Source organism: Saccostrea echinata, unplaced genomic scaffold (genome assembly GCF_033153115.1).
Source record: "Saccostrea echinata isolate AGI-Se365-2 ecotype Australia unplaced genomic scaffold, CSIRO_AGI_Sech_v1 ptg000057l, whole genome shotgun sequence".
Classification (NCBI taxonomy): Eukaryota; Metazoa; Mollusca; class Bivalvia; order Ostreida; family Ostreidae; genus Saccostrea; species Saccostrea echinata.
The window spans coordinates 3,831,771-3,855,232 of record NW_026889806.1 but is presented as its reverse complement, the minus strand read 5'-3'; the positions used below and the strand labels follow the sequence as shown (position 1 = coordinate 3,855,232).

Here is a 23,462-nt window from a genome sequence, read left to right as displayed (position 1 = left end):
CAACTTTTTAAGAAATCATGAATTTTGAAAGATTTTTCAATGAATTTAAGTTTAATAATAAATAAAGATATTGAAGGAACAAGAGATCTTTCTTGTATCCGAATTCAGGGAGTGAATAATATAAATATTCTCAAGATGAAGTTATAGCAACTTTATTAAATAAATCAAAGTTACAAGTACCTATAAATATGTGACTAAAGTCTCCATATTTTAGGTACAGATAATTTAAAAACATATCAACATATACGTATAAAGTTACAAAATATAGTAGCTGTACCTTACCTACCATCACATTTCATCATGCATGACATACTGACCTTCCCTGAATGACCCGCGTGCTCCTCATTTTTGAAAGTCACAGTATACGACTAAGTTTTTCAGATTTTTTATTAAATACAATAGTAGCCAAAGTAAACAATGAGACACTAACGATTATTATGCACAGTGTGAGTATAGTGTACATTTTAACAAATTTAGTCGGCCTCTAATCCACCGATATATCACACAATCTTCGGAAAATTTGTCCGCCTTGTTTAATCAATTTTACAGCATCTGCAAATAAATATTTGTGTTGACAACGTTTTATATGATTCAAAGTCAGATAAGGATTAATCTCTTAAAATATTACAGCTAGAATTTTACAGGAGTAGATAATCCTTATAATAGAACTAATCATTAAATCTTATATAAATTGACGTAAGGAATATCTCGGCTTCGAACCACTTACTTCACCGAAAGCTGACATACTGCCAACTCGGCGTTAATTAGTCAATCAATCAAAGCACTAACTCAGCCGAAAAATGGCTGGAAAAACTGCCGACTCGGCGTTAAACAACATATAATTAATCAATCACTTACCCCACCGCGTCCCTAAAGCCACCGGACATGTGCCATATTGAGTACGTAAATCACAGTTTCCATTGCGTTTGTAATTGTAGAAAAATAAAGCTGATCCCTACAAATATGTAATCGAATTGATTTGATGATTTTCTGTAGGATGTACATATCAAATAAATGCTTTGAACGAACAGCTCCATCCCGGTACTTTATCCATGAAAACGGTAGATTTCAGTTTTTTTTTTATTATGCAGAGTACAGTGTGAACCAGATTCATGTCTATAAGGAAAGAAATTCTAGTACCATAATAGCATTGTGTGTATTAGTGTAAATTCATGTACACTATTTTTTAGTAATTGAAAGTCCTAGAACATTAAGTACTTGCTTGATTTGACTTAATCTCTATCCTTCCTTCTAATCATGTGTAAGCAAGCTTTAATCTACTTTTGATGCCAGGTTTCTTTCTTGGAATGAATACATAATAATGAGGGTCTCTGAAACTGGGCACTTACCGACAAAAATTTTCATTTCAGGAAAAAGGACTAAGAAATGGTTTTGACAAATAATGTTGTGAACAAGATCTAAAATACTTGAAACATTTTTTCTTGGAATAACAACTAATGATGGGAAATCGTCTCAATCACATGTTACAGGCTGAATTTCTTGCAAGAATTCAATGCAGTATTGCAGGCAAATTTTGGGGCATGTGAAGGTCTAGTTTAAAGAAAATTTAAGCGAAAACTTGATTTGGGTATAGAGTCATATTCTAAAATAATATTAATAAGTTACAGACTTCAGTCCAAACCAGTTACCTGTCAAATTTGCAGAGAGTGATTCTGAAACCAATGAATTAATTTGATGTACAAGCTGATGTGTTGATTAAAACTTACTCTTTGCGAGAAGATATTCTCTTTTTTAAATGAAATTTTACAAAGTGATATGACATAGGAGATATTAACAATTGTGATCTCCTAGAATATGAAGTAATTATGATATATGTGTATTTGCTTACTTTCACAGGGGTTACTCTGACTTTCAGATTTGGCATTATTGTAGCACCACCTTCCCGGACATCATTCATCTGTAAAATTAATAACTTGAATTGAGTTTATTTCTTTTAACCTTCCGGGTTCTGAGCACTGCTGATGGAAACAAAAGCCTTATTTCTGGTCCAGAATATTGTCACACGTATGGTAAAATTCAGTGTTTGATAAATATATGAGAAGTTAAAAAATATGACTTACGAAGTTGATCCAGGTAGCTATGTTGTCACCTGAAAATCTGATATAGGGAGACAGGGATAGCTGGTCATCGTCCGTGCTCGTCCATAGTGGCTCCGACTGAGTAAGAAGAAATCAATCAAATCTATAACTAAAATCTCAGGTTCAGATGATCAAAAAAAAAAAAAGACGTAAAATCTTTAAATTAAAAATATTCCATTTTTGTCATGATTATTTGAAAATCAGTATATTGATGAAGGAGTCGGAATCTGCTACATACCCTACAGTCGCTGTGCTGAGGAAATCGACCACCCGCTCCGTAATTGACCACCTTACGAATAGTAATAAGGAAAAAAGAATAGAAATTATACTCATATAACTGATATTTGCAATATTTTTCATGGGATTATAATATATATTAGTGCTAATATCTCATTTAATGCAAAAATAGAATACCATTAATTCAGTAATGTAAATCAATATTTCCTTTCAAATGGAATTAATATTTAAAAAAAACAAAGTCAGTCAATATTCGACATAACAACAGTTTGTATTTGCAAACAAAGTCATTGTACCGACCACAGAATTTGCCAAATGTTAATTTTAAACGAGATTGTTGATACTCTCGTATCATCAACTTATTTCTCAGTAGCCTGTCTCATTTTAGAAATTGTTCGTAGATAGAACATGCTCAACTGGGAGACATAAACCTATATGCAGGTGATAATGTTCATTGCTACACAAAAAATGGAAAAGTTGAAGTCATCACGTTTATCACAAAGTTTAGTTGTTAGTTTGCCGTCAATTTCCTTCTCTAGTAAAATACCAAAATATGAAACAGACGTGTCAGACTCTGTGGTGTCATTTATTAAATTTCGACCAGAGTGCTTTAGGACTGAAAACAATTGTGTGATATATAACTTTTCAGGCATATAGCTTAATTATGTCATAAAAGCATCAAAAGTTACTCAAAATAGTGTAATCACTCAAATATAGGACTCGCTGCAGTCGGATAATATACCGTTATACGCATTATATTCAGAGCTGCAGTATTTTATTGTTGTATGGTATCCAGAAAATTACTACTCGAGATGTACTAAAAAGATGATGAGATTTAGGTGATATTTTCACAATGTTATACAGATAACATTGTACAAAATTAGTGCATGACTGTCTTCTGAAACCTTCACTGTTGTAAATCAGTTTATTTAATTACCTGAAAGTCCTCGACATCGGATTGTAACGACTTTAAGTGAGTACTCAGTCCTGTAATTAGAGACATTCTCCTGCTTAATTTGTCCGACAACCTCCTAAATTTTCTCTCATTTAACTGATATCTGAAATAACCCGCAAGAAAAGCATGTGTGTTATATATCATAAAAATGGTATTGTATGTAATGAGTGTATTCTGAGGTTGCTTAATTTTTAGTACGACATATACATACATGGTCATTCCAAGATCGACGAATTCAGTCTCAGCTGGCGAAGGTTTATTGACCTGCACAGAAAGAAAGGAAATTATATACATGTATTATAAATCAAAGACAAGCAAAAGCTTGTTACAATCCATATACATACATACATACTCACTGCATCTCTAAAATTTAATTTCCTGATCAAATTTCTTTGATATCCTGTGTTATTTCTCTTCAACACAATATGACGTTATCATAATTAATTAAAGATAAAGAAATTGGTAAAAATCAAAATTTATTAAGGAAAATATTTACTATTTATTGATTTATATTATTTAGCCGCGATCCTTTTACCTCACCTGTTGAAGAGTGTATCTTCTCAAAGTTCTGATATCGTCCTCGGATATGACCTCATGAAAAAGCGACACTCTCGGGTGAACATGAAGGACCTCTTCTTTGACTAAGTAATATGGGATTTTAGTTCTCCTTATAGAGCAGTACAGTTCTGAAAGTTCCTTTGGAGTCTGTCAAGGTTTATAGAGTTTATTACTAATTTTGTTTTTATATATCGTTCAGATTTGATATACCAAGTTCAACTTATAAAATCCCAACATCAAAGGTTGGAATAATAGTATCTATATTAGCCCTCTCCCTTGCTCTCTGTTTGATTTTATTGCACCGTACGATGTTCTCATATGTCACAAAAAAGGCAAGTGAAAAGATTCATTTCAGCCGGATTGAACGACGAGGGATGTGTTTCGAAAACTTATCTCTCACTGTGCTCTGAATTAACTCTATAGAAGCTTCTCTCGACATTTAAGGAATGACAATAATAATCAGACCTGCTTCCAAAACATCTATCTGATCATTGATCCTGAAATTATGGGTCACACAGCATCCAAAGCATGAATAGTAGTATACATCCCAAGATGCAACACCAATGCAAGGTTAGTCAAGGTTATAGTTACATGAAAAGTGACCTGCTCCGAAAACATCAAACATATGGTAACTCATCCAGACAATATAGGCCTCAAGCACGCAGAGTTCATATCATTACATATATATATTAAAATGAATCCTAATTATAAATATTCTTGTAAGGTTCATTAAAATAGAAATCATGGGGTTTTTTTAATAGACCTGTTAAAGAATTTTAATCATTCATTCAGAAAATGTTAGTCATTTCCAGCATTCTTGGAAACCTTATTGCACAGCTGCAACCTTGGCTTAAGTTTTTCATGGCAAAATTCCAGAATACATTCCAACAACTTTTCATAGGGAATTATATAATTCAAGTCCAGAGGGACTGAATTATCAAGAGTTCCTTATGGTCTTCATTAAAATACAAAATCCTTATTGTATCATTTTAAAAAAGAAAGAGTGACGACGGACGTATATGGATAACTACAATATACCCCAATTTTCTTTAGAAAGTTCGAATTAGGAGATTTCATTTTTTTTTTAAACAAGTAGACCCATATAAACAGAACAAGAGCCCAGTTCCTCTATAGAAATCACGAACACATAAAGTATTTTCCAAAAAAACTTAAATCTCCATTTGCATATATGTTACAAGTTCATAATTTATTATACCTTTAAATTACTCTGAATATTAATAAAATACCACCTTAATGTTCTTCTGACAAAGTTGGTCTGTTTCAGAAAAAATACGTCTTTCTCTGTAGACTTTCCCGGTCGATGTAATCTGATTTTTTGCCGCTTGTTCATATTTTATCAGGAGCGGTTTAACTTTGTTGTGTGCTGAAATGATTTTAAAAATCATAATAAAAATCATATGCTATTTTTCAGCCGAAATATTTTTCAAAAAAATATTCGAATTTCAATGGACTTCTGAGCTTGCAATGGTTATGCTGTTCGTTCCCTTCATATTTTATTACAAACCTGTCAGTAGAAAGGGTGATAGAAGTTTCATTGCTGTATTTGACACCTTTATCTAAATGTAAAGTTCACAAAAGCGTCAGTTTCCGTAAACAGAAAGAGATTATACATGCATAAAAAGTCAGATTATAATGTAATGTTGATGAACTCACGTTGTGATAAGCTTTTGCTAACTTTAAAGTATGTTTTAAATACTCTTTTTCTTCCAAATGAAGACGTTTCAGACACTTTTGGCGAAGAGCAATTTCTTCAGTGTAGAACTCTAGTTTCCTCGCGTGCTCAGCCAGCATTATCATATCATCTGTTGACAACGGTGTTGAGGTAACACCAAAAATGACACCCGCAATGACGTCATCTGCATCCAACTGATAAACTGACCAAACACGGAGAAGTCCTGTCATAGCGCCATTAATGTCGTCTATCGTCGGCCATTTTGATATCTCAAGTTCCTTCTTGCGGTAAAATTCTCGGAATTCTTTGAAAAGAAATTATTAAGAAAATTTTATAGCACACTTTTCTATAAAAATTCAATCATATATTTTTCATATTTACATAAATTGAATATATTCATATCGGCATAGATACATTGGACAGAAAATTTGGAGTTGTCTATCATGTTGTAAATTTTGAATTTACTAGGGGGAGGTAAATGCAAAATTTACAACATTATCATGTTGTAAATTTTGCATTTACCTCCCCCTAGTAAATTCAAAATTTACAACATGATATGTCTATCAATTTCATGATTTTTTTAGTTATTTTTTTTTATTTAACCAAGTGAGAGTTACCTCTCTTATCAGAGGGTCGATGAACCTCAATTATGCAATATTTTGTTTAGTTACTATGTAGGTTAACTCGTGTTTAAAGAATTATCCAGGCAGTGTAGAATCTGTCAACATACCTGGGGGGCATGTAAATTATTTATTAAATAAATAAAGAACCTTTTGTGCTTTGTTTTTCCTGGATTTCGGAATTATTAAACACCAGGCTGGCAATATTTCTCCAGTCTCCCATGATTCTCTTCAGGACGTGGAATGTCTTTACTGGATGTCCGACAGAATCTCTGTTTGGAGGCACAGTGAATTCTTTGTTTAGAAAGCTACAAATTCCAAAAGATTAATCTCAAGAATTTTGTGAAAAGCGTTGCAAAGAGCGAACATTACGGTGAGCAATCAAAGAAAAATCCATTTAGTCAATATTAATGTTATTGATACTCGGTGATCTTTTGCATGTGTGACAATGTCTATATATTACCTTTGGATAGCTGGTATAACCTCAAGAGAGCAATTCCTTTGGTGTTCGTTGTATCGTCGAAGACCGTTGAAGAAGTCGAAATCCATTTTTGTCAAACTTTCAATCTTGTACGTAGATGTATATAACCCTGACGGTGAATCACAAAGACACAAAATAATAAATATCTGTAAGAGAATTTTCCACATTGACAAAAGCCCCATTTTGACTCTGACCACCCACACAACACCCGGAAGAAGCCACTCATTAACCTAATTGTAAGTTCTATTCTTAAAAACATTTGCACGATGGCCTCAGGAAATTGTATTACTACTTTAGTCACACTACGTCACGGACGTATTAATTAATGTACCCGCACTTCCAGTTCCAAAGAAAGTTCGGGTATATGAATGTTATCTCCTTCAGTCCGTCATCCACTTTCTTATCATCGCTTCTCCTTCTATATTTTTTATTTGACCATCCTTGGATTGTACTTTTGAGTTTGGCTCCGCCTAAAAATATATGGATCAAAAACAATGAAAGCTTTTGTTTACAGTTCTGTACATTTTAAAATATAAATTCTATTTAATACTGGATACTTTTATACGCTAAGATTGTAAATGTTCAATAATGTTGTGGATGACCCAAGTAACAATTTCGAAGAATAGCTGTACGATTTCTATCATCGGCAAACTTACATGGATGATGAAAATAAGGATGCATATTTATAATTTCAATCATGTCTGGGATATTCTGCATGTAACTGTCATGTTGTAAATTTTGAATTTACCAATAAAAATTTACAACATGATATAACCATTATTTGTAATGATTAAACACGAATGTACATGCTCTTTGGAAAAGGCTCACTCGCAAAGCTTAGATCTAACCAATCTTTCAAGATGGGATATACGATGCTACGTCGCAGTCATGTTTCGTTTAGCTGCATGCATTGTTAATTAAGAAAGATGTTGGTCTATACTATATAACATACCTTTGATGCTGTTTTTGACCTACATGTATATATATATATGATCAATTTCAAACTGTTAGAAAAATCGTACAATAACCCCCTTTGCATGGATGATATCGGTTATGAAATATTGTTTGCTTTTGATGCTATGATAATTGGAATTCTAAAGTAGACTAATTCGACCTACATTTACCGTACATTGACTTATCTTCCATATATTTGTATATATGTGTAACATGTATATCGCTTCTGATATCTTAATGAAGTTTCCGCTTTGAGATGCTGTATTTCATCTATATATACATGTGTACTTTTCAGGTTAAAATTTCTGACAGGGTTTTATTCCCAACTGATTATAAGGTTGACAATGACCAACCATCAAAGATGTTGCACTCGGAGATGCATACAAATAGCCTTTTTCAGATTCTCTTGTCATCTGCATTTTACATCTGAAAGATCAGTTTAAATCTTTTTGATTGGGCACTTCGGGCTATTATGAAGTACTTACATCTGCATGAAAAGAAGAAGTCTCTTGCTGTGGCCTTCATTTCATCATTTAGATATACCGACGACGTTTTATGATCACATTAACAGTATTCATTTTCATTCCTACATTGATTCGATGTATCCCTTTGAGCTCGAAATAAAAGAAACCACAGAGTCTGACACATCTGTTTCATATTTCATATATTTTACTAGAAAAAGACGTACTAACCTAACTACAAAAACATTATGATAAACGTGATGACAAACTTTTCTATCGTCAACACCCCTATTTATGTAGTAATATGCAAACTATCACCTGCATATGGAGTTTATGTCTCCCAGTTAAACTGATTCGATGCGCAAGAGCATGCTTTACGTAGGAATAATTCTAAAACGAGGCAAGCTATTGACAAATAAGTTGATGAAACAAGAATATGATCAGTCTCGTTTTAAGTCAACCTTACGCAATTTCTTTTCAAATACACTATCATTAAGTCGAATGTTGACTGAAGTTATTCATACATATTGTTAGGCCATTATTTTCACACAGATATGTCTACGGATTTTTCCGTTTGTCCGATCATGACAAGGAGCACACGGCGGGTGTGACAGGTCGACAGGGGATGCTTCCTCCTCCATGGCACCTGATCCCACCTCTGGAGTTTTAGAGGTCCATGTTTGCATTGCTCCAAATCTGTATTGTTTCAATGGACTTTTGAGCTTTAAATATTACTGTTCGTTATCTTCATATTTCATTACAAAGATTATTCAAAGCGATGACAAGTTTACGTGTATGTACACAATCTAAAATTTGAATCCTCAATACATATAATTAAAAATTATGGATTTTTATTCATGAACAGTGGATCAGTTTTTAATTGTTAAGTAGGTTCATTTTAAATTTTAATTTTTCTTCCAATCCTTATATTCAAGATTCATGCACATTAGTGTTTTGTTCAAAGCTCAAGTAAATTGTGTATATGTGCAACATGTAATACATAGAATATGAGGGAAAAAAATAAAGCAAAAAATAAAACAGAAAGAAATGCAGCTTTTTTTAAATATTCATAATTTTTTTCCTTGTCTCAGTAACGGGCACCTGTTGACAAATTCGGAATAAATTAGGTCGTCCCAGTAAATTTAAATATTCGTGTATGTCAGTCTTTCAAGCGTTTGGAATATGTTTGGCGCTTGTACCTAAAACAAAGTCAATCTGATTATCTGTCAGTGGACACAGTGACAGGTGAGGAAATGACCATATTGTGACATACTTTAAAGGTACATCTATCTTTTTGTAATGAATAAATCTGTATATATTGCTTAATAAATAAATGCATTTCCAACATCGTACTCCTATTCCATGATCCTACTTATTCATGCAGCTACCTGGCTACATTGTATTTACACATTTTTGCCAGTTGACATCATCACGTGTTCTACTGTATGCTGTGTTTTGTGAAAATTTGTTTCAGAGATGTCAGTTGGAGATCAAACAAGGAGCAAATGGGGTAGAGTAGACTATGAACAAGATGTCATCACATAGCACAGACACTGTATTATCAATACATCACGATTGTATTGAATTGAAGACTGTCGACACAAAGTTTTTTGAAGTATATAAAAAAGGTTATGACCTGCAGATACCTTGTATGTTTCGATATAAAAGCACTCTGATAGTCTTTTTGACTCTGGACACAAGAAAAATCTAATCAGCATTTTAATGGCTGTTGACATGGTTAAAGAAAGAACTTTATTTGGTAAAGGTATAGATCCCCCCCCACCCCCCACCACCACCACCACAAAAAGAAAAATATTGGCACAAACTATTGAGTTTCCTGTTATTGTTATAAATAGAGAGAAAAATGCACAAATTTGGTTCAATTTTGACCTTAGTTTTTATAGAGTGCAAACTTGACCGGGATTTATTTTCACAAATTCATTGATATTTTCATTCTACGCATTATATGTATCAAAAGATGGAGTCTGAGAAGACCTGTGCTATAGATAGTTGATCCATGCTGTCAAATTATCAACATAAAATACACTTTTTTTCTTTTAAAATCATTGAAATATAGAATTTATGTCATTTTTTGATGTCATATCTAACTTATGATTTCACAGTGGGTGAAATTGTTTAATGTTTTGAAGTGTACAGATACCCTCCTGGCTTAGAACATAATTTAAATTAATAAGATTCCCCATCACACTTTTTTTTGGGGTGGGGCAGATATTGACTGTGACCAAATATAGTCCTTTCAAGTGTAAACTAATAGTATTGGCACTCATGATTGACACAGCTGTATTAATTTTTGTAGAAAATGGAGGCACGTACTGACACAATCGTAAATTAAGTCAAGCAATGGCTGATCACACAGGTCACACTACAGACAGAAATGGTGAGAAGTACAAAACATTATGTACATATACATGTACCTCTGTTACCTACAAAGTAAATACCTGGTGCTTAAAAAAATTGGTAAAGGGGAACAGTTACTAGATTTTGTTGTACCCGGTAAATATAAATTGTTTGAAAAAGGTAATATTAAGTAAAATCATTTTCAAACAAAATGAAACACATATATATGTACTGTAAATATTTGTACATGTGTACACAGTTTGAGAAGGATTTTTCCTGCATTTATATCACTTTCTTAAAGTCAAATGATATACTGGTGTTTGATTAAACTAATATTAACAACAAAAACAGACATGAAGGACCCCTAAGGGTCATGCATCTGTAGGGACATATAATGTAATGCAGTTATCATATTTTCAGCAACAGAAACTTGGGAGGGGGTGTTGAAGTTCACTAACATATGGGTTGTATATACCTTGTCCATAAAAATGAAAAGTAACCTGCTTCAGTTGTTAAATTCCCCCAAACTTCCACTGAGTTCTATGAAAAAAATTACAAGCAAGTTATTGAACAGTCCCAGTGTATCATTGGTAAAATGTTTGTCCTTTGAGGTGTGTTATAATGACAGCTAGGGATCGACATTAACGGTTGTCCGATTGCCCGGGACAAGTAAATTCTCAGTTCGGGCAAGTGAATCTTACGACGTACCTGTCCAATCGGGCAAGTGATTTTTTCTCATAGAAATGTACATATTTATTTAGTTTACATTAATTTAAAAAAAAAAAAAAAACAATAACTTGAAGACTTGATTTCCGCCAGGTACCTGACTGACATTGTTTTTGCATTCGGAATTCCTTGTTGCAATTTCTGGATTATACCTTTCATTTGAAAATTGGGTTCGTTATTCCGTTTTTTCCCTGGTAAATATGCTGTTTGTCTAACATCTAAACTTTTACTTCTTATTTGGAAATTAGATTATTTATTCACTCACAGAATATAAGTACAGTGTAACATGATGTATCCTGATCAAGGTAAAGATCGATGTATGTTACGTAGCAACTATCTTCCTTCAGCGTTGTTTCACAGTTATCTCAGAAAATCACGATTCACAAAAGAATCCTACCGAAAATAATTTTTAAAAATATGAATTTTATTAAAACGGAGGGTTATTGCTATATGACAGTGTGTGTTAACAGGTTAAATTTACAAGGACAATGGTATACATTCAGCATCGAATTTTTTTCAGGTACCTCACCTTGCCAAATTGACAGTAGTGTATTTGGTCACATTTTTTCTTGTCTTAACATTTACAGTAATAAAAAAAGTTCTTCTGAAGTTCTTTCCTTATTTTGGGCAACAAAGTTTTGCATTCGGACAAGTCAAAGTTTGAGACCACTTGCCCGAAGGGCAAGTAAATCTGAAAGTTAATGTCTATCCCTGAATGAAGCTTTATTCATTATGTACCCGGTAAATTACATAGATGAAGTCCGTGACAGAATACAGAGTAACACCTTGTCAATAGCTCCAGTGGACAGAGAGACCCTCAGACATCTGTATAATGGTAAGATCACGTATCAGAGAAATATAAAAGAAAAATTAGGCTAGGTATGACAGTTAATGTAATTCATTATACCAGACCTCAAGATTCATCCATTACTTGGTTGATACATGCATTCATAGTTCATTGAATTCAGTTTATATTTGACCATGATTTACTGATGTTAATAAAATACATGCTCATAAAAAGCTTGCTATAAACTAATGTCTTAATCTCCTGTATTTTGATATTTATAGAACAAAGAGAGGACAGTTTTGTTCATCCTGAGCCAGTGTTTCCAGAGGAAGAACTACCTTCATATGAGGAGGCCGTGTCTCGGGGATATAAAGGACTGTAAGTTGTATTTCTACCTATAATCTGCTCTCCCCTGTTAACTCTATCTGATGTGATCTATGACTGCTATTACTTAAAAAAAAAAATTATGGGGAAAAATTTCATGAGTGATTTTTTTTTTCCAACAATTTTTTTTTAGTTTTAGGCTGATCGAAGTTTTTTTTTTCTATGTTAAGCATCCACCCATCTATCAAAAACTTACCTACCTATCTGCAAAAAAACAAGCATTCTGAGAGTATTGCATTAGCAATACTAGTCCCCTACCGGCAAGTGTAATCTGGTTCCCGTTAAGAATTGAAAATGCCATAAATCCATCAAAAATCAATGAAGCGGAACGAAATGCAAACTTGACCTATTACTAATCAAGGTAAAGTGACTTACTAAAAATCAGCTCAATATCTGAAAGCGTTTAGAAGAAAATTGCGGAAAACCCCAAAAAATTGAAAAGGCCGTAATTCCGTCAAAAATCAATGAAGCAGAACGAAATGCAAACTTGATCTGTAACTCATCAAGATACACTCACATACCAAAAATCAGCTCAATATCTGCAAGCGTTTAGGAAAAAAGTGTGGAAAACCAAGTGGGACAGACTGACAGACAGACAGAGGGACAGACAGACAGACAGAGGGACAGACAGACAGACAGACGGACGGACAGACTCAGAGGAAACCTATAGTCCCCTCCGGTTTCACCGGTAGGGGACTAAAAAAAACACACAAGCAAAGAAATAAAACAGACTTTATAGTCATAAAAATGACATTCAAAGAATTTGGTTATGTTAATCTATTTTTCTTGTAGAAAGATCAAAGTATTGAATGCTTAAAATATAACTAATATGACATTGTAGACAAATATTTCGAGAAATTGACAGTATTCAAAGATTTTGACCAGAATAATCGATTTCAGGGCTCCTGAATTTGTTAATGTTTTTTTGGATATGGGGTATCAAAAACCAAGGCGCACACAGATGCTAAACATAGAAAAAACTTGGAATGGCCTGAGGTGATTATTCATTGTTGACATAATTATAATCATGTTTTTAAAATCATTTTTATTTTGACAGTAAGGACTCAACGGAGGATGCCAGCCCCACCCACGCTGGGGAGGGAAATACATCAGGACCCAGAGAAACTGTGTTTCTGGGGAGAGACAAAAGTAAATTAACCAGGAAAAAGAGTAAAAAAAAGTAAGCATTATATACAGGGCATTCAAAAAGATTAGAAACATGCAGTACTTTTACGAAAATAGGAGGTACCTTGTGAAAATACAGGTAATTTTGATTAAATATGTTATCTAATTTTTTTCCATCAAACAATCCTGATTTCAGCCAAGTAAAACTATGATTGTGTACCTACAGATTTTGAAAGACCTGATTATACAGCAGTTTGTGTATTGATGTTAAAATGATGAACTAGTAATTTAACTAGGTATGAATTTCAAAGCTACGGGACATTGGTAATAAACAGGGAAACATGCTGTCATATTTTAGTTGTTTTACAGGGAAGACTATTGTTATGTCTGATTGTAAATAATTGTAGAAGATCAAAAAGCAGAGATGGTGAAGATAGTGAGATTAAGATGGATCCCATGGACAACGTAGAAATGGTAAATATTTCTTATTTTCAATTATATGTCATTTTATAATCGATAGGAATAATTTTGTTTTCAGCTAGATTTTTTAATTAAGGAATGTTTTTAAGTTTTGTGTGAGTTATTGGTGTGTAAATCACACAGACTTGTCACATAGGCATATTTCATGAAGCGCGCTAGCGCTTCATGAAAAATATGCCTACGTGCAAGTCTGTGTGATTTACACACCAATAATTCACACTAAACTTAAAAACATTCCTTATATTTACATTTTACAAGTTTAAAAGCACCAAAAATATACTCAATATTTGAATTTCTTGCTGCCCTATATCGTTACATTTTTATTTACGTCTCTGTAACCTCATTGTGCCGTCACTTTAGCGTGAGTTTTACCATGTATATTTCTACGCGTGAGTATACACAAAAATGACTTTCAAATCAATTTCACAGTTGGCTTAGTAGAAAATCACAGCAAATGTAAATATAAGTAAATAAAAGAGATTTCTAAATTATTATGAATGTACATGTACATTTAAGAGGAATTTTTGTAGAAATTTACTCAGGTGAAATCAAATTAATCAGTTCAAATTCATTCCTCAAGGTTCCACTGAGGATTGAGGTAAAGGGGGATAACTCCAACCACACATGGACTGAAGCCGTGAATGGAGAAACAGAAATTGGAACCACAGAGGGTGAAGATTCCTCCAAAAAGTCTAAGAAAAAGAAAAAAAAGAAAAGGGTATGATTATAAACAAGAGGATTTAATTTAGAGGAAATTTTCAACGAGTGTTATTTTATAAAAACAACTCTTAATATTGACATTTTATGACAGTTCCTGGAAAGAGAAGCCAGTGAAAGAGACATAACAGAAATGTCTCTCGCTGTACAGAATCAGGCAGAGGGCATCCCTGATGTAGAGCTACAAGACTCTCCTGATCAGTCACAAAGAGAGGAAAAGACTGTCGAGGACGGCCCACTGATGCTAGTGTCAACAAATGGAGAGTACTCTGTCATAGATGAGCAGGCAAAGAAAAAGTCAAAAAAGAAAAAGAAACGCCGTGACACCAGTCCTGATGAGATGGCAGGGGTAGAGATGGCAGGGGGAGAGAAGGCAGGGGGAGAGACATTGGACGGAGAGAAAGAATCATCTTGGAAGAAAGCCAAGAAAAAAAAGAAAAAGAAGATCAGGGAGAGAGAAGTTATAGAGGCAATGACAGGTGAGATTCTGTTGTGAGGTTATAGAGGCAATGACAGGTGAGATTCTGTTGTGAGATCATAGAGGCAATGACAGATGAGTTTCTGTTGTGAGGTTATAGAGGCAATGACAGGTGAGATTCTGTTGTGAGATCATAGAGGCAGTGACAGGTGAGATTCTGTTGTGAGGTTATAGAGGCAATGACAGGTGAGATTCTGTTGTGAGGTCATAGAGGCAATGACAGGTGAGATTCTGTTGTGAGGTCATAGAGGCAATGACAGGTGAGATTTTGTTGTGAGGTTATAGAGGCAATGACAGGTGAGATTCTGTTGTGAGGTCATTGAGGCAATGACAGGTGAGATTCTGTTGTGAGGTTATAGAGGCAATGACAGGTGAGATTCTGTTGTGAGGTCATTGAGGCAATGACAGGTGAGATTCTGTTGTGAGGTCATAGAGGCAATGACAGGTGAGATTCTGTTGTGAGGTTATAGAGGCAATGACAGGTGAGATTCTGTTGTGAGGTTATAGAGGCAATGACAGGTGAGATTCTGTAGTGAGGTCATTGAGGCAATGACAGGTGAGATTCTGTTGTGAGGTCATAGAGGCAATGACAGGTGAGATTCTGTTGTGAGGTTATAGAGGCAATGACAGATGAGTTTCTGTTGTGAGGTTATAGAGGCAATGACAGGTGAGATTCTTTTGTGAGATCATAGAGGCAATGACAGGTGAGAATCCATTGTGGGATTTACTGAGTGTGGGATATTTTTTCATACTTCATTGAACAGCAAATCGAAATTGTAGTAAATTGCTTTAAAAAAAACAAAAAGAGAAAAAGCAATCCAGTTTTGCCTTCAAATTCAAATGATGAAGGCATGTATAGTAGTGTATTGTATACTGTAATAGCTATTGTTTTTCAAAAAAAACAGAAAACAAAACATCCCTCAGGTACATAGTTACTCTTTGATAATGGTGTTTCTTTTACTTTGATTATCAGGTAAGGAGCTCCCTGAACAGGAGAATCTCCCCCCTCAGATCCCTACAGCAGCCTATGTAGAAACAAAGACCCCCTGTACCTCCGAAACAAACGAGACTCGTGCCCTCCCTCCCCTTCTGTTAAAGCGCATGTCCTCCCTCAATAAAGTCCATGCAGAAGATTCAGGGCCTGTCGACAGCATCCCAGACCATCTGCGGGAGGACACAACACTGGTGGGGAGATCCCTCCCACCTATCTCCTCCGTGATGGACAAAGAAGATGGAGAGAAGCCAGAGACTGAAGAGGGTCCAGGGGAGAAAGAACCAGAGGATAAAAATGCTAAGTTAAAGGGGCCGTTACTGGATAAAATGAAGGACCTCAGGAGTACACACCTCAAGAGACTGGAGGAGGGAAATTTACTCACTGAAGACAGGTAACATTACAATAGTATTAATGTAATAAATGCAAGAATTGTGATGTCAAGTACTAAGAATTTTTAGTATTACTCCATATTACTTTTGAGTATATAGCTAAAACTTGAAAATTATTTGACTGTTTTGCATTCACCGGAAATTCGGTCTGATGAAATCACTTGGTTTAGGAGCAAAGTACTTATTAACAATGCTCCTAAACGAAGTACTTATTAACAAAGCTTTAAAAACAGGTGATTTTAATTAGATTGCTAAATATAATGTGTTTAGTAGATTCACATTGCTGATAATCAACAATAACATATTAATGAGATCATGCAAATCTTTTTCAGGAGTGAAGCTGATGATTTTGAATGTAAACGCATGTGTTGCCTGAACTCCTGTTGTACAGTGGTTGGTAGGTTTCTGATTCGATTCTGGAGGTTCCTTTTTAGAAACAGGGACTGGACCTCAAGAGAAAGTAAATGTATTATTGCCATTACAATATCAGTTGTGGCGGCCATTGTATTCCTGGGTCTGTTCCCTAGCAGTTTTGTATATCTGGATTATCACGAGGTAAAATAGAATTCGTTTGTCTTTTTGTGGTAAAATATAATTGATTATAGATCTTTGAGAATGTATGTTGCAAATTTTTATTCTGTCATTTTTATCTGTAGTGCAGGCTTATAGTTGTCTTCTGTCAGGGTTGAGGCATCAAGTCTGAGGACATATTTAAACTTAGAGTATGAATTGTTATTGCTATGCAGAAATGCTGTTGTACAAATTATATTGGAACATCCAATATAAAAATCCTCAGTATTTCATCAGACAAGTTTATTTACTAGTAAGAATCATCACAGAGGTCAATTTCCTCCTAATGAGTGGTACATATTTAACAGTATGAATTTTCATTGCAGTCAGAAGCTGCTGATGTTATTAGATAATTAATTATGCAGTTTAATTGTTATTGTAGTATGCTCTAAAGTACAACAAAGTGACTGGTGTAGTCGATAGGTCGACGGCTTACGATTTTGGTTGTTATATCCTTGGCCCTAGTACAGCATTCCTGACATTTTCCCGCAGTGCTCACATTATCACCAAGTCACACGAAGTATTCACTGTGGATAAATTGAGCATCAAAATTACTTACCATCTGCAGTACTTCCTCAGGTAAATCATAAAATGATCCCCATACAAAATGTTCATTCAGATCCCCATACAAAATGTTCATTAAATTCAGAAATTGAAGGTTAAAACTACATGTACGAGGGGTTATCAAAAAGTTCGTGGACTGAGGAGATAAAACTATGTAGTCTGTTCTTACAAAATTTATAAGGAACATAAAATAACAAAAGTTAAAGAAATGTTGAAAATTTTAGATTGATACGTTGATTATTTTCCAAATTATTATAAAATAAAAAAAAGACATTATTATATGATCACCCGGGGCTGTCTCCGTTTAGTTTCATGACGTCCGACAACGTCATTGTTACTCGATGCCTGCTTCCTCTACCTCATACACTTATCTCAATGCAATTTGCTGGAGTTAAGTAAGGACTTAGACCTGTTCTTGTTTATATGATTTTATGAACAGCTGCTTTCAATGCATATAATATTATAAATGGATCTATACATAGGGAAAGAGCCTCACTTGATTATGTCAACATATTTAGCTTGTCGGAGTTCAATATTTACCATTCATGATCAACGTCACTTTTCAACATGACTGACTTTTGACTACAAATCACATTGACTGTACACCTCTCATCTCTCTGAATCTTTTTTTGCATTTAAAAACAAGTACTCTGGATACATTTTATTTCTCTGTGGTCCGTTTAAACATTTCCTACATCTATACCAGTTTTTCCAAGGGCGAAACTCTATAGAATGTTGGAAAAAGAAACCCCTCTCTCTTTTCGACGTAATTTTCAAGTCTTTAATTGTTTGGACACTCCATATAAAATGAACGATAAAATTTTGTAGAACTTACAGCATTAGGCAAAAATTGCAAATTTTACGGAACAATTGTGTCATACAACCTTCCTGAATTAACAGGCTTTTTGGATGACTAATGTTTGCATCAAAAGAGTTTTTGTCAATTACACTCAGGTAGAAAAAAATGTCGTGTTGGAGGTTGCACCGACTGGACATACCATTGCTTACAAAAACATTAACAATTTAGTAACGACTAAAACCTATGATTTATGGTTTATTCTACAGATAGAAAAGATGACACTAACTTACTGTGTCAAAATTCATTGATGTACCTAAAGCGGTTTTAATTTTATGGCACTAGTCCTCGAACTTTTTGATAACCCCTCGTATATGCATTTATTGTCCACAAATGTTTAAAATATTTAATGTGTAGATTTTATTTTACCTTTATTAACAATTAATTTATATAATTGAAAAAAAACTACTTTATGCTGTATGCATGTACATATCAAGCATCAGTATATTATATGATTGTGTATATGGAGGTGGGTCTACATAGTCTGTACATCTATACTGCTTAATGAATTAAAGAACTTCAGTCTTTAAAACTTTTTCATGTCTGGAAGTTATTTTTTCAGTCCCAATGAGTTTTTGACATTAACCAATGTATAAGTGCATAACTGTATTGTATTAGAATTATCTCACATATTTCTCTTAAGCATGCTGTTGATTTTTGTTTGCTTTATTGAACAGAAGATCCGAGATAGGGACATTACACAGAGAGTTTGGTATGGGATATGATTCTGTTATCCGCTCCATCACAGAAAGCAGAGTAAAGAACTCGGCCACCAGTATCAGTGTGGACTACTTCAGATTTCAGAGAGCTTATCTAGAAACATATTTCCACAACAAACTCAAGAAAAGACTGGAGGGTAAGTACAGTGTATTTTTAAAAGTTAGTTCAGAGATTGTACTCTAATCTTTGTTCTGAAATCAGCTGCTTAAGCTCTAATTTAACTTTCCTCGTTGATTGAAGTTTGATTTTAGGGGGCAGATAATGGCTTGTATAAAATTCTTTGTAGTAGCATTAGATTGAATGTGTTTTGTGCATCCACTGATATACTCTGGCAGGTGACTGTTGTCCGAGCTGTTGTCCCACTAGTTGTACTAACAACACTGTTTGTTCTACCTGTCTGGGCCCCACCACATGTAACCAAGGATACCACATCTACGTAGTGTACTTTCAACTCACAAAGGTAGACATACCACAGGAGGTACTGGAGCGGTTCCTCACAAGTGTTATACTTCAGGTAAGAGGGTACCACCCAGAAACTCCAGGTAAAAGAGTACCACCCAGATATACATATAAATTAAGTTAAAGCTGAAAATTTGGACCTTATGAGAAACAAGGCATTTAAAATTACATGTTAATGGAGTACTGGATATGAAAACAGTATTTTTATGTCAAGAATTCCATCATAAATATTTTGACGGATTTTGTTAAATTGCTTACAGGAGCAAGTGTTTACAGAGCAGTTGAAGCAAGACAAAGCTGTTGAAGACAAAATTACAGAACGTCAAACTAGTCAAGCACGCAATCAAGGTAGCCATCTTTGATACTCAAGATATTAGTGTTTGAGATAACCAAATTCAATTGTATGCAATCAAAGTAGAAGAATCAAACTACATCAGACAAGTCAAGTATGCAATTAAGAATTACATAATGTCAAACAAGACAAGTATGCAAGCAAGGTAACATCAAACAAGTCAAGTTCACAATCATGGTAGGGTTTACAAACTTAACACCCACAAGTATCAATAGAAAGATCAACAGAGAGCTGACAGAATTTTCATGTAACTTATCCGAAGGACTTAATTAAGTTTAAATAGGAAAAATAATCACTACTCTAATTTATAAATATCCAGTCTCTGTAGTATATGTCTTGAGAAAAACGTTTTATACATTTTTTAACAAAATTATTTGTATCCTGCAAAAAATAAGTGTATGAACGATTTGTTTCCACAGCCAATGAGATTAAAGAGTCTGGTAATGCAGAGTCTGAGAAAATTCGTGTGATATCTGAGGCGGATCGCGAGGCGAATCTGACCACAGCTTATGTCGGAGCTCTGTCCTCTATGTATACCACTCTGAACATCACACAGGAGGACCACAAACTATCCATCCTGATGATGCGTGTCCTCAAGGAGGCTGCTGTCAAGGGTAAATTGTACCGTTCCTATGGCTACGACAACGAGACTATCTACAATCGTCCTCTAGCTCTCCCCGCAGGATAAATCTATACATATATGTAAGCATTGGTCAGTTTTTCTGACCAGTAAATTTGCATTGAGCAATGAAATATTTAAATGTAGATTATGAAAATTTTGTTTCAATATTACACTATCTTTTAACAAAAACTGGGTACAAAATTGTTTAAATGTAATATATTTACCAATGTTTAACACATGCACTAATGTCACATAGACTATGAAATAAATAGCACTGGTATTGAGAACTTACTAATAAGAATAAATTGATCTGGTACAGGTCCAGGGATTTCGTAATGGGGAGGGGGGGGGCAGTAGAAGGCAGGGGGTTTGGGGTCTGAATTGAAGCCCTCAGCGGGTTCAAGGCAAAGCCCTAGTGGGGGTTCGGGGGCGAAGGCCCCTGAAACTGAGGAATTCTAGCAAATAAGAGGTGTTTTTCCCCTAGATTTTAGGATAATACAAACAAAATTTAAAAAAAAAAAAAAAAAAAAGAATTCAAACGGGGGGGGGGGGGGGGGGGGGGGACACCTGGCGCTGGATCCGCCTTTGTGGTATAATGGCACACTAGAAATTTATAAAAGGATTGGACATAAGGTTTACTTAATTAATAACTGCAAATTAAAGCAGTTTAGCTAAATACATGTGTGTACAGTTGAACTTTGAACTTTGGTATCTCAATCGTGGATCCATATTGTATCTCATGTACTTTGGATTGTGAATTAATTGGAAGTCCCAGCCATGTTGCCTTAAATGCCCAGACTATCATTCATCATAAGCCTTAACTCATTTGTAACTGTTTTTGATTTTTGTTTTTTAATGTCTTTTTTTTTTTTGCATAACTTTATATTTTTTTTAAAAAGATGTTTACAGTTTCCTCTATTATAATATATAGGAAATAACCATTTTATATAAATACTTTTGTCTCATATAGCTCAGGGTTGTTTTAGCTGGCACCTTGGTGTAAAACAGCTAGGTTGATTGGATGGAGATTATGTACTGTAGATTCCTTATTTTTTCGCGAGTACTTATTATCGCAAAATGGCTCTTTCATGTCAAATCGCGAAAACAATAATTTGCGAGTGGACGGTTGATCAAGGGATTTTACATTGATTTCAGCACCATAAAAATAAAAGCTAGAAATTTTATTTCGCGAGTGGTGCTTCTCGCGTAATTACGCGATAATTAATTCCTCGCGTATATTTAGGAATCTACAGTATGTCATACATGTACAATTAGCATTATATTTTTTCAGAAGTGTTTTATAGCTTTTTCATTCATTTATTTTTAAAGCTCAAGAGATTTTTGTGATATTATAATTATACTTTTAACATTATCATAGTGCCAAAGTTTATAGTCTCTTGAGCTCTTAATTATCTTTAATAATTAACTTATTAGGCTGTTCCGAAAGTGCAGTGAAGTATTTTTATATTCAGATGCATGCATAATATCAGAACATATTTTGTATATTAATGTCCATGTTTACAAGAATCCAGCATTGTTGTTGTTTTTTGATATATTTACATTTTCTTAATTTTGTAGATTAAGTTTTCTGAGTTTGGGATCATCCATTTCTATCCCTTTTTCTTGAACTAATAATTTATTTTGCCAATATTTGCAGTGGACTGAACAAGAGGCCCTTAGGCCACAATGCTTACCTAATAGGATCCTGACTAGCATCAAAACCTGACCATCATATGCCCCAGAAGTTAGTCAAATGTCCTGTTTATGGATGATTGTCTAATGTATTGATTTAACTAAAAATATACAGGTATTGATGTACTTCTGGTACTCATTATGCTCTTTCTGAATTTTTTAATCCTATAGAAAAAAATTGATTTCCATACAGACAAGACAATTCAATTATATTTGAAGCCCCTTGTATGTCATAAAGATCAGTAGAAATTTATATAGGGACCATCACTGATATAATTTTTCTTATAAATTGTTACATGTATATATGCCAGATAAATTTTACATTCAATGACTTTAAAAACACCAAGTCAAAATCAGGTAACTATCAATAAATGAAAATTCCCTGGTTCTGGGAACAAAATTTTACTGACCTCAGCATATTAGTTCCTACAGATTAAGTATAAAGAAAATGCTGCGTAGTAAATGTTTTATTTAATGCTGTGAAGGTGAAGTTGTGTTAAAATTTAATTATCAATGCAGGCATTTTTAAGCCTTGGGAATATTTTTTATGTATTCTAACTGATTATTTTACAATTGAAATGTCTCAGCTTGTTGCGATTTGAATTTTTAGCTCAGCTGAGTCACCTGTTTGATCTACTGCTATTAGAACATAACTCTCTCTTTCATCCAGACAGCAATCACTAAATATTCTATTAAGTGATTCACTTAATCGTTAAGAATTTTCTATGTTCACAGTGATGTCTATAATTTTCACCTGACAGCTTTGACTAACAAAGATGAAAGAGAAAAATTTAATTGGTGCAGAGCTTAGGCTCAACCAATGAAAAAATGGGTTATGTTCTAAGTAAATAAGATCATATTAAGTAAAATTTTTAGCAACTAAGAAGGAGCTCAGTTGCTTCTCTCCCCCCGTCCCTTCTTAGTCGCTAAAATTTTACTTAATATGAAATTTCAATGACATAGTATCTATTAGAAAAGGGGAAATGTGTTCTCCAAGTCATTAGCTCCCAATTCTTGAAGGCCACCCGGGATGGAATAAAATCCTGAAAATATTTAAACTCATTTTGATGGGTTTTTTGCCCCCCCCCCCCCCCCAATTACCTGCACATCTGGCAGATAAACAGTTCACAC

At 34.2% G+C, this 23,462-nt stretch overlaps 2 protein-coding genes across 2 annotated transcripts; one reads left to right on the top strand and one right to left on the bottom strand.

Annotated features, from left to right (window-relative positions):
• Nucleotides 1–484: 484 nt before the first annotated feature.
• On the bottom strand, nt 485–4,288 carry LOC133174060 (prolyl 4-hydroxylase subunit alpha-2-like). Its single transcript, XM_061309102.1, has 9 exons — nt 4,250–4,288; nt 3,832–3,996; nt 3,503–3,555; nt 3,274–3,394; nt 2,338–2,388; nt 2,082–2,177; nt 1,850–1,918; nt 859–955; nt 485–552 (listed from the first exon to the last, which is right to left on the bottom strand). The coding sequence occupies exons 1-9, from the start codon at nt 4,286–4,288 to the stop codon at nt 485–487; spliced, it is 759 nt and encodes a 252-aa protein (XP_061165086.1).
• Nucleotides 4,289–10,373: 6,085 nt separating this feature from the next.
• LOC133174059 (uncharacterized) lies at nt 10,374–20,757 on the top strand. Its single transcript, XM_061309100.1, has 14 exons — nt 10,374–10,456; nt 11,897–11,977; nt 12,211–12,307; nt 13,371–13,493; nt 13,846–13,912; nt 14,499–14,636; nt 14,730–15,114; nt 16,087–16,498; nt 16,829–17,051; nt 17,449–17,645; nt 19,164–19,342; nt 19,542–19,720; nt 19,926–20,013; nt 20,437–20,757. The coding sequence occupies exons 1-14, from the start codon at nt 10,420–10,422 to the stop codon at nt 20,703–20,705; spliced, it is 2,475 nt and encodes an 824-aa protein (XP_061165084.1). The 5' UTR covers nt 10,374–10,419; the 3' UTR covers nt 20,706–20,757.
• Nucleotides 20,758–23,462: the final 2,705 nt, after the last annotated feature.